This window comes from Chaetodon auriga, chromosome 14 (genome assembly GCF_051107435.1).
Source record: "Chaetodon auriga isolate fChaAug3 chromosome 14, fChaAug3.hap1, whole genome shotgun sequence".
Classification (NCBI taxonomy): domain Eukaryota; kingdom Metazoa; phylum Chordata; class Actinopteri; order Chaetodontiformes; family Chaetodontidae; genus Chaetodon; species Chaetodon auriga.
The window spans coordinates 1,160,684-1,172,500 of NC_135087.1; the positions used below are offsets into that span (position 1 = coordinate 1,160,684).

The window sequence follows — 11,817 nt, forward strand, 5'->3', positions numbered from 1 at the left end:
CTAATAAAGAGTCGGAAAACCCAAACATGTTCAGTTTAAGTTTAAATTAAAACAGAGAAACTAGCAAAGCTTCATGTTGGAGAAGCTGGATTCAGTGAATATTTGACAGTTTTCTTCTATAAATGACTTTCATCATTAATAATTAGTTGTTGATATATTTACTTTGAAGTTACCAGTTTTTTGACTGCAGTATCAAACGGGATTTTGTTGAAAATGGACTGTGGCAAACATTCTGATTATTGCTGTAATTCCATTTATTTTCTTTTTTTTTTAATCCCAAACGTTCGATTCATAGTTTATAGTAATATTCAAAAGCATAAAATGAAAACCAGCATGGTGACACTGTGGATGTTTTACAGCTCTTTTTACTCCCTTGCTTGTTGTGCCTGGTACCCTGGAAATAGAAGGAGCACCGAGTTTACTCCAGTCCGTCCTGACCGACGCCTGTAAGAGAACAGGCGGCTGAGGCATGTGGGTTTATTTTGAAGTGGATAACCGGAAGTAACATCATTTGCATACCTGCTGACTTGACGGCATTCGGCCTCAATAAGAGCTCGATGGTAACGTGAGCGCAGACACGCAGATCAGAGGCGGTCAGTCACATCTTCGTCCTCATCTTCCTCTGTCGGCTCTCCGCGCAGGTGAGCTCACCTGTCAGTCAAAGCATCACCGTGACGAAGACTCCGACAGTGAGAAGTTCTTCATACTGCCTCATGACAGCATTCCTCTCTCTGAGAACTTGACTGACTCTCCGCCTCAGCCTGACTTTATTCCAAGATTGCCTCGGCCGTGAAGATGCCTTTTATCGAGCACGTATCGGACTCGGACTTGGAGCGTTTGGCGCTGGATCGGGTCGTCCCGGCCCTGCTGGCTCACGGCTTCTGCTATGTGGACGGACTCCTCGGGGAGTTGGCCGGGGACGCCGTGCTGGATCAGGTGAAGGAGATGCACCGCTCCGGAGCGCTGCAGGACGGCCGGCTGGCCGGCTCCGCCCCGGGCGTCCACCAGAGGAGCATCCGCGGGGATAAGATCGCCTGGGTGAGCGGCGCGGAGCGCGACTGCGAGGCCATCAGCTACCTGCTCGCCCTGATCGATAAGCTCATCTCCGTGTGCGCCGGCCGGCTGGGGAGCAAGGCGATCCGGGAGAGGTCCAAGGTAAGAGGCCGGATGGGAGCGCGACCTGGTCCAGGATCGGCTCTGGAGATCAAGATACTGATTTGAAGAGCTGACAAATAACACAACCTGATAAATAACCGTTTAACAACAAACAGCAGTTTTCATTTTAAAAGTTCGTAGTAATCATCGAATATTTGACTTGGTTCAACATCAGGATGCAAACGACAGAAACACACGTGAATAAACATAAAGCAGGAATATTAAAAACCTGTGAAAGTACAGATGTGTGTGTGCAGCTGTGCTTGTAGCGTAGCTCCACACAGGTGAGAGTGAGGTGGACAGATTCAGCAGTGTTTGCCACACCTGGACAGGAAGTGATGTGATGTCACTGGACGTCAGGTGGGCTTAGAGACAGTCAGGATGTGGTTTGTTGTAGCAGCAGGAGACTCAGGAGCTTTCCATCAGGTCAGGGGGGACGTTCACCGTATGCCCAGAACACCTGGAGAGGTGTGTTTAGTGGAGTGTCCCATTGACGTCTGTTTGCTGCACAGTGACTGTTCACGAGACAGCTTGACCTTAACTCGTTACTGAATAAGAGCGCTGACGTCTTTCCATGAGGGTGAACAGAGCAGACGTCTGTCAGGTGTGTTACAGCAGGTGTGTGAACGTTCACGTCACAGAATCACTCTTTAATGAAACCGTTTAGTGGCCTCAGTAACATCAGATCAGGTCACACGCAGGTGATCTCAGGTGCAGGAAGTGCCTCCTGGTTGGTTAAACCGTCCGCTCTGTAGAGGTCCAAAGGGTGAACCTGTCACCTGTTTACCTGCCGCAGAGTCACATGATCGCACCGATGAGAGGACTGTCTCTGACTTTCTTTTTGCTGATCTGGTCCAAATGGAAGCGTGTAGAGATGACTGAGGCGTGGCCCCAGAGTCTCTGCCTGTAACGTGTTGACGTGTCGGCGGCAGGCCGGTGACCCACTGTGGGCCGAGAACCAGGCCTTCAGAAACACTGACTGGGTCGACAGCTGTCACGCTAACAGCTTGATCGATAACTCACAGGGAATTATTTACGGATGTTTTCCTTTTGGTGGAGTACAACCTCGAATCCAAAGAGACGTGATCGCTGTTTCAATCATCAGTCAATCAGAATGTGATCATTGATTGATCCTCTGAGCTGATTTCAGGTCAGTTTGTGTCAAAGTCAGTATATTTAATGTTTGTCCTCATCAGCCTCATTGATGTTTGTTGAGATGTGGAACGCTCTAAAAACACCTGTTTGAACATTGCACAGGTGAACAGGCTGATTGGTCACAGGTGAGAGGATCATGATTGGGTATGAAAGGGGCGTCCTGGAAAGACTCAGTCGTTCACAGAGGATGGAGCGAGGTGTGAACACATGACTGGATGGAGATGAACACATGAACTCAGAGACACTTCAGGAAACTGCTGTCAGTGAACAGTTTGATTATTGATGATTGATTCTGGTTTATTGATGTTTCCAGTCACAGTCATAGTTCTGATTGTTGATCCATACAGTCCATTAAAATCACTTCATACATGCTTCTAACAGTACAAACCATGTGTTCAGTGATTTGACAGTAGAACAACAGACGATGAAGACGGCCTTAGACGATGAAGACGGCCGCTGGCTGCAGCGCTCTTTAACGTTGGTGTGTGTGAGCTCATGAAGGCGTGCAGACGCTGCAGTGGACATTCTCACGTACACTCAGACACTGATTCAATTATTCACTCCCTCACTCCTCCTCAGCACACACTAATGCTCACACACACACACACACACACACACACACACACACACACACACAGCGTGTCTGTTCTGTCTTCACGTGCTGCAGTGTACAGTGAGCCCTTATTGTGAGTGTGTTATCAGATTATCAGATGATCAGATCAACCCGGTTACAATTGGAATACACACACACACACACACACACACACACACACACACACACCCTCTCAGGTATCTGAGAGGCTGCAGGAGGATCAGCAGGATAAGAAGCTTTTGTCTTCTCACAGTTTTCGTTCAGAAAACAGGAAAAACTTTGATAAACGTCTGGTTTAAATCCATCAGCTCATCGTTCGTTTAAAACAGGGTCGAGAAACGTGAATGTCGTCTAAACACAACACGGAGAAGAAGTTTTATTCAAATCAGGATCAGTCAGTTGTCAAGATTACAGATCTGAGCAGAGATCGGCGACGTCCTGCTCGTCGCTCTTCTTCAGGTGTTTCCTGAGTCGACGCTCACAGTCGTTTCCTCTTAATGTGACTTCACTGAAGAAGAAGAAGAAGTTTGAAGTCAGTCAGCAGAGAAAACCAGTTTGTCTTTACTGGAGCTGAAATTACTCACTGATTCGTCTGTTAGTCGACCTAAAAACACTCAATCAACTGTATTGATCCATTTTTTAAAAAATAGATCAATGAACACAAAAAAGCTTTAAAATCAACCTGAAAAACAAACAAATCGATGAGTCGCTTCGATGCATTTTCAGCTTCTGGTTTTGCATTAATGACAATTTAGTGCAGTTAATCGACTGATCTGAAAAATAATCAGCACATTCGTTGATTTATGTGTTTCAGCCCAAACGACCTGCTGCCTGAAGCAGTGGCGGGCGTGATGTCATCGCTGTCGTCGTCAGTGATAGGCTGAAATGAGAGAGAGTGTGTCTGTTGATGTCGGTGTTATCGGTGGTTTTGGCCTCAGTCTGAGGCTTGAAGCTGCCGTCGGCGCTGCGTCACGTCAGCTGCAGCCTCACGCTCCACACGTAGCGCCGCTGTTAGACTGTCAGCCGGCTGGCAACCTGCCAAACAGCCGCACACACCTTCCCACAATCCCTCGCTCATTCCTTCGTCCTCTCTGCTCCGAGATAAGATGAAGCTGAACTCGGCGGCTCGCTGAGGCGTTTTGTTTTTGGCTCTTTTTTTCCTCGGTGTGTCATTTCCTGTCCAGCCGGCCCTCACGTGTTTCTCCACATAGCTTCACTCTGCAGCAGCTGCATCATGATGATGATGATGATGATGATGATGATAATGTGTGTCAGGTGTGTGTACGTGCCTCAGCGTGGCGTGTAAACAGTGTGCAGACGTGATTGGCCCGTTTCCTCTCAGCGCAGGCCGCCCATGGCCCGGAGCAGGTCGGCGCTCTTTATCAGAACTGCTGGTTTGTTGTCGTGGACTCGAGCGACGTGCAGCTCTGGAGTCCCTGGCGTGCCTGCTGACGGGGGCTGCGATCCCCCTCCCCGCCCGCCAACCCTTGTCTTCACATCCAGAGCGACAGAGAGGCCTTTCACAATAAGAGCGTCGGTGTGGTTGCATGCGATGCGTGCGTCAACACAGACGCAGCACACAGGTGTGCTGATGTTGCGTTCAGGGACTTGTGTGTCTGATGAGGGTTGATCTACACTGTGACCTTCCAGAGCGAAGCGGCGTGCGTGTTGATGTGGGTGAAGAAAAGGAAGTGAACGGGTTGTGAGGCTTTATGGAGCGTGCAGAGGCTTTGTTTCACAATAAAGGAGGTGACGTGGTCGCAGGTGACGCCGCTGACATCAGGACAGCCGTTAATGTGACGCGCTGCCGCTTCTTTCATTACCTCCCGTGCACACACACGAAAGACGTGTTAATCAGATACACACACGCGTCACAATAAGAGCGTCGGATGATGTTTTCACCGTGAGCAGAAAAGACGGCGCTCATGTTCGCTGTCATGAAACGTGGTATTAATCTGATCGACTGCTTGAAGAATCAAAGTATTTTCTCTTCGTTGGCTTCATGTTGAGACGAGTTCAGCAGAACAAAAACGTTTTTTCTGCTTTTAGCAAACTTCATTCATCCGAGAGTTCAGATTCAGAGTAAAACAAAAAAAACAGTTTCTGTCACGTAGTGGATTTAAAGCCTGATGAACAACTTCTTTACACCTGAGTCACGGGCCACGGCAGCCAATCAGAGAAGGTGTGAGTCACAGCTGAGGTTCTGAACCAGCTGAACGATACGAGTTTACGTGACCGCCGCAGACGATCAGCTGTTGCTTCTTCCTGGAGGGAAACCCAGCGTCTGAGTCCCTGTTGACTTTGACACAGCCTCATGTTTGTTAACAGTCTGCTGCTCTCAGTTTATCAGCAGCTTCCTGTTCGGGTCAAAAGGTCTCAGCGCCGCAGGGAGGGGACGCAGGGACCCCGACCGTCCCCCGTCCTGCCCGGAAAGCAAACACGTCGGTTAAAATCAGTTAAAGTCTTCTGTTTTGACTTTCAGATCAGCGTTCTGGTGACTTTGACTGAATATTAGTCAACTGTTGTATCAGAAGACCTGTCAATCATTTTGGGAGTGATACAGGTGGTGGGCGGGGCCACACTCTGATTGACAGCAGGTTGACACCTTGAGTCTGTTGGTCTGCAGCAGCTTGTTTGACTGCTGCAAGCACAAGTGTGTCTCATCCAGTTTCCTCCCAGCACCGACTGGCTGCACACACACACGTACGCACACACGCGCACACACACACACACACACACACACACACACACACACACACACACACACATACGCACACTCACTCACTCACACGCACACACGTACGCACACACACACACATACGCACACACGCACACTCACTCACTCACACACGCACACACACGTACGCACACACGCACACTCACTCACACACACACAGGCATACAAACATGGACATGAACACACATGTATGCAGTTTGTGTACGTGCAGCTGAAGCCGTCGGCATGAACCACAACACACACCCAGATGTACACAAGACATTATTGGCAAATACCCACCCACACACACACACACACACACACACACACACCCACACACATACACAGGAAGTTTCTGTAATCACTTCTGTCAACACATCAGCTTTTATTTTGAAGGTTATTTCAGGTTTTAACAGGAACTTCTCTCTTGTTCCTCTTCTCACCAAAAAAGGTGTAAATAAGATGTTTTATGTTTATAAGTAATAATAATAAGAAGAAGAAGAAGAAGAAAAATAATAATAATTAGTAAAATCAAATAATAAGTGCACACCACAGAAGAAGAAGAGAGGAAACACTAACGCTGGGACTCACTTCAGTTGTTTGACACTTTTGACGTTAAAGAAATGGAAAACTTTACTTAAAACTTAAAATACTTCAAATATAAACACGTTATAAACAAAGTTCTTCATCTTCCTCATCCTCACATAAAGTCTTCAGTGTGTGTCACAGTTTGACAGATTTAACGACACGCACCCACATCATTGAACTGACCAATGAAAAGAAGCTAAATCCATAATGAACTTTCACTCTGATTTCTTCCTGCAGTTTATTTAACGAGCAATTAGAAGGTAACAGACATCACATGACTAATGTGTGTGTGTGTGTGTGTGTGTGTGTGTGTGTGTGTGTGTGTGTGTGTCTCTTTAGGCCATGGTGGCGTGTTACCCTGGAAACGGGGCCGGCTACGTCAAACACGTGGACAACCCGAACGGCGACGGACGCTGCATCACCTGCATCTATTACCTCAACAAGAACTGGAACGCCAAGGTGCGTTCAGGGACCCCGCTCCCTGTCTGACCCCTGACCTCTGACCTCTGAGTTCAGGGCAGACAGACTCATTTCCAGACATGTGAACAAAGCACGTCTGTCCTCGTCTGTGATGGAACAATCAGCTGATTGGTGTTGACCTTTGTGTTGTTGTTGTCGTCGTTGACCTTTATTGATTTTTGTGTTGTTGTTGTCGTCGTCGTTGACCTTTATTGATCTCCGTGTGGCTGATCAGGAGCACGGCGGCACCCTCAGGATCTTTCCAGAGGGGAAACCCTTCATGGTGGACATCAAGCCGCTGTTCGACAGGCTGCTCTTCTTCTGGTCCGACCGCAGGAACCCACACGAGGTGCAGCCCTCCTACTCCACCAGGTAACCGATCAGTCAATTAATCAATCGATCGATCAGTCAGTCAATCAGTCAGTCACTGATCCTGAGAGCGGCAGATTAGTTCTTTCATGCTGGATTCTCTAAAGGTCTCCGTGAACTCAGAGGTTTTCCTTTGGGATTATTGATCGATTGATTGACGAATGACCTGACCTGAACTGACTGAACCTGAAAGCATCGCCTGCGTCCGCTGACAGACGACAGAGAGAACAAACAAGTTCTTTAAAACAAAGTGTTTTCATTTAAGGAAAATATCACAGTTTAACATGTAAACATTAAAAAAATACGACAAGTGGTTTCAGTTCCTTCCACTGAAACAGGAAGTCTTATTTCAGGAGTTTGAAGTTAGAAGTAGTTCCAGCTGTCAGATGAACGTAGAGTAAAAAGAACAACATCTCCCTCTAGAGTTCAGTGGAGGGAGAGCAGGAAGTTTCCACAGAGGTAAAACTACACTGAAGTAAAGTACCAGAGCCTGAAAAACTGCAGTTAAAAAGCTGAATGACAGTGAAAGTGAACGGACATCAGAAAACAACGAATTTTAAGAGACTCGTGTTTCCTGATTCTCTTTAAAGATGGAATACATACAGAATGTGTGTGTGTGTGTGTGTGTGTGTATGTGTGTCAATAAATGTTGAAGTTTCACCTCTGCGGGAACAAAACATCCTGAGTAAAGTTATCTCAAAGAAGCTGACAGCTGACAGGACAGAAACTCTCCAGGTGTTTGGCTCCACCTGCTGGTCCCAGCGAGGAATGACGTCGTCCAGATTTACGTCTCAGACTTTATTGATCCCACACCAAGAAATTCAGTCGTTCCCGCCAACAAGAATCGAAAAGCAAAAACAGCAAGATGACAAAGTACACAGAATGAACAAACAACTACTTACATGTACACTGTGTACTGATTATAAAAATAGTAAATGCCATAAAAATACCACGGCCAATACTCTGACAAAACTACTGTCATAAATGTATTCCTCTTGAGAAATACTACGTCTATGTATTTGTACAATATGTACAGTTTATAAAAATACTGTTGCCAATATTTAGAATAAATAGTGTTTCTGCACAGTTGAGAAAAAATATACGACTCAGAATCTGCAGCTGACAACAGCAGTGACTGTACTACAGTACAATGTACTACAGTACAGTACACTGAAGTATAGTACAATGTTGTGTTCAGGAGTGTGTGGTACCTCTGCGCACACACACACACACACACACACAGAGCAGAAATACACAAACTCTGAATTCAGTAAAAACGACGAAGAGCGAATCAACACACAAACATCAGTGTCTCTGTGTTTCAGGTACGCCATCACTGTTTGGTATTTCGACTCTGAGGAGAGAGCCGAGGCCAAGAGACGCTACCTGACAGGTACGCGCACGCACAGACACACACGCGCACGCACACACACACACACACACAGACAAACACAGTCAACCAGCACTGAAAGTTATGACACAAACAATTAGAAAACAAGAGAAAAGGAAATCTATACTTTAATACATACTTATATACTTTGATTGCAGTATGAAAAGTACACTTACAGCAGTAATCTTCAGCAGTGATAGAAGTACTACCAAAGCAGTAAAATGACTTTAATGTAAACATGAAGCACAAACCACCGCACAGAACATTTGGCAGTAAAATACAAAAGACTGATGAATCAGTTCAGTTTTGTAAAGATGAAAAAGAAACAGTTTGTTTACAATGAGAAGATTTCAGAGGTAGGACATGATACAACCAATCAAAACGCAGTGAAGTCACACAACAACCAATCAAAATGCAGTAAAGTCACAAAACAACCAATCAAAACGCAGTAAAGTCACAAAACACAACCGTACAGCTAACAAGTTGCTGCTCTGCTTCTTTAATGTTTGGACACTTTCTTTGTACGTTTTATGTGTTGTTTGCAGTCACATGATATCAGATTCAGATGGAGGGCAGGAAGTGAAACTGCAGTGGACGAGATGGAGGAAAGCTGTTACTGGTTTAGATGAAATTAGGCGAGAAAGGTACAAACAGAAAATCAGATGTTCTGCTTGTTCACTAGCTAAGGTCCAGTGAAACACCACTGAAGACGTGGATGGACAGAAAAGACGGGGCGTTGTTTACGTTCGTCTGTCTTACGTGAGACCGTTAGCGCTGATTTAGCAAGTGTTAGCCGTGTCGCTTGTAGCTGTTATTTAACACAAGCGAGCTAGCTGTACTGGCTAATGTTACACCATTAGCTGACTCTGTGCCTCCCGACTGCAGACGGTTAACAAGATCTTTTTTTCTGGAGTTTTTCGGTCAGTTTCTTGAATTTTTTTACCCTTATGAACAACAACTTCAGGTACTCGATTAAAGCTCCTCGTGGTTTCTCAGTTTGATCGATCTGAGCGACCAAAACATCAACATCTTAGTGTGGTAGTGCTTCCTATGCAGAAAATCACTTCCTGCCCTCCATCTGCAGTTCAGTGACATCATCTGCAGACAACCTATTGAGCTTTTGTTGGGACTATTTTCAGCAGCAGATGAATCTACAGGCTCAGACATAAACTGTTAGCAGTTAGCATTCAGTGTTTGAACATGAGGTCTGATGACAGGAAGCAGAACACTGATTAAGCCTGACTGTGGTCCTGGTCTGTGTCTTCTGTTGCAGCTCAGCAGCAGGGCAGCAGCTCCAGCTGATGGTGAGGAAGCAGCGCCGCCTGGTGTTCGATACCCTGAACTGCAGGAGAGGACGGCAGGATTCCTCCCGACTCTCAAAGCTTCTGGAAAAGCTGGAAAAAAAGAAAAAAAAAGAAGTTTCTCTGTGTCCTGAACTCTGGAGGAGTCGAGGGGGTTTACCTCCAGCCGGCGTCCGAGCCGGAAACAACCACCCGCCTGCGCCGCTGCAGCCTGACGGACGCTGCGTTCAGGCGACCTGCCGCCGCTCTGGACTTTCCCTTCTTTACGTGACGTTAGTGCAATACTCTGCTGACTTGTGCTGAGAGGGAGGAAACTGTGGACTGCACCTTTAAGCTTCGCCTTCAGCACGCTTCAAACGAGACGAGGGGGGGCGGAGACAGTGGGACGTTTACAGACACGACGGACAGAAGGCTTCCACACTTTAACGCGTGCTGTCTGTCTAACAGTAATAATATCAGCCTTCAGCACTTGAGCCGAATGGAGGGAGAGCAAACGAACAGAAATCAACCTCTGAAGACGTTTGGAGGTCACACTTCCTGTTTCCTGCTAGACTCACTGTATGCTACCTGTTGCATTGCATCTTGGGAGTCCTTTGTGCTGCTCTGTTGATGGACAGACTGAGTAAAAACATGTTGACAGAATAAGATGGACTCTGTGGTTTTTCGTTCTGTACAGTCACACACATCCACAGGTGAGGTCACGCTGCCACCTGGTGGTGATCCAAAGCATCCAAACTGACCTGAAACACCAAGTTCAAAACTGACTTTAAGAGTTCAGTCGAATTCTTCTGAGTGAAAGTTCGTAAACGCAGGCTGGTGTGATTCAGCTAAAAACTCTGTTAAACGCTCACAGTTACATCAGCATGTTCAGACTGAACACCAACACCTGCAGCGTGAAGGTGAGACCCAATCACAGGCGAGCTTTTCTCACACCTTCAGCAGCAGATTGACTGAGAGGATGGACGAAGACTGAGAGGTCCACAGAGACAGTCAGTGGACGCTTCTGTCACATGACCGTTTCAGACCCTTTCACAGTACAATGTACTACGGTACAGTACACTATAGTACAATGTACCACAGTACAGTACACTAAAGCATAGTACAATGAACTATAGTACAATGTACTACAGTACAGTACACTAAAGTATAGTACAATGTACCACAGTACAATGTACTACAGTACAGTACACTAAAGTATAGTACAATGAACTGTAGTACAATGTACTACAGTACAGTATAACTCAGTACACTGCAGTATAGTGTAATACACTACAGTGTACAGTACAGTATAGTGCAGTACATTGTGTTTCAGTACTTTATGATGTAAATATTGAAAGTTTTTCGTACTAGTACTACTTAGTACAGTACTACACTGTGAAAATACATGACTATGTTGCGTGACCAGGTGAGCGTACCTGTGAACTGTGTGCTGAAGAAATGAGCTGAACTCACCTGCAGTTCCAGTGTTCGTCCTCTGGGTGTCTCTGTAGCTCCACACACTCAGCAGCTGCTCCGACTGTGAGGAAGAAGATCACAGTGTTTTCACACAGTAACAGTCAGTCCGGCCTGAACTATTAATATATTTATCATTTCCAAGAGTCTGACGCTTCTGCTTCATCCACAGAAAACACTGCAGCTCCTCCAGAACACATGAATGACAGCAAATGATGGTCATCAAATGTAAGCGGCGCTGTAGACCAGACTCAGTGCAAAAAATGTGATATTTAAAGGTTAAACATGAATGACAGATAATGAAGTTTGACAAAAGAGAAGAAAATGGGATAAAGGAACAAACACAAATAAATCCTGCAGCCTTTTATCATCTCAGCCTCACCTGCCTGGACACAACCACCTGCTTCATGCTCACACACACACTCTTATTTGGGCACACTGGGATGACACACACGGCTTCACATTTACTGTTTGTGGTGATTTGAGTAAACAGAACTTTTAAAACGTTTAAAACAATAACATTTAACCTTAATCATCATGTGAGAACAATAGAAAGTAAAATAAAAGCTTTGCTTCTGTCTCCTCTTTCAACCAGCTCGCTCAGTTTGCACCGCTGCTCCCACACCAAACTCCATTCAAA

The 11,817-nt window shown here is 46.0% G+C and overlaps 1 protein-coding gene and 1 long non-coding RNA gene across 2 annotated transcripts in view; one reads left to right on the forward strand and one right to left on the reverse strand.

The window, feature by feature from the left end:
- Positions 1-532: 532 nt before the first annotated feature.
- On the forward strand, positions 533-9,834 carry egln3 (egl-9 family hypoxia-inducible factor 3). The gene is made up of 5 exons (XM_076749606.1): positions 533-1,155; positions 6,546-6,665; positions 6,901-7,037; positions 8,360-8,427; positions 9,698-9,834. Exons 1-5 carry the CDS (start codon positions 796-798, stop codon positions 9,724-9,726), a joined length of 714 nt encoding a protein of 237 aa, XP_076605721.1. The 5' UTR covers positions 533-795; the 3' UTR covers positions 9,727-9,834.
- Positions 9,681-11,817, reverse strand: part of LOC143332265 (uncharacterized) — a 6,757-nt gene continuing 4,620 nt past the window's right edge. Inside the window, exons 3-4 of the long non-coding RNA XR_013078193.1 lie at positions 11,178-11,241; positions 9,681-9,818 (exon numbers count right to left, since the gene is read on the reverse strand). This is a non-coding gene — a long non-coding RNA (uncharacterized LOC143332265). The remainder of the gene's footprint in view (positions 9,819-11,177; positions 11,242-11,817) is intronic.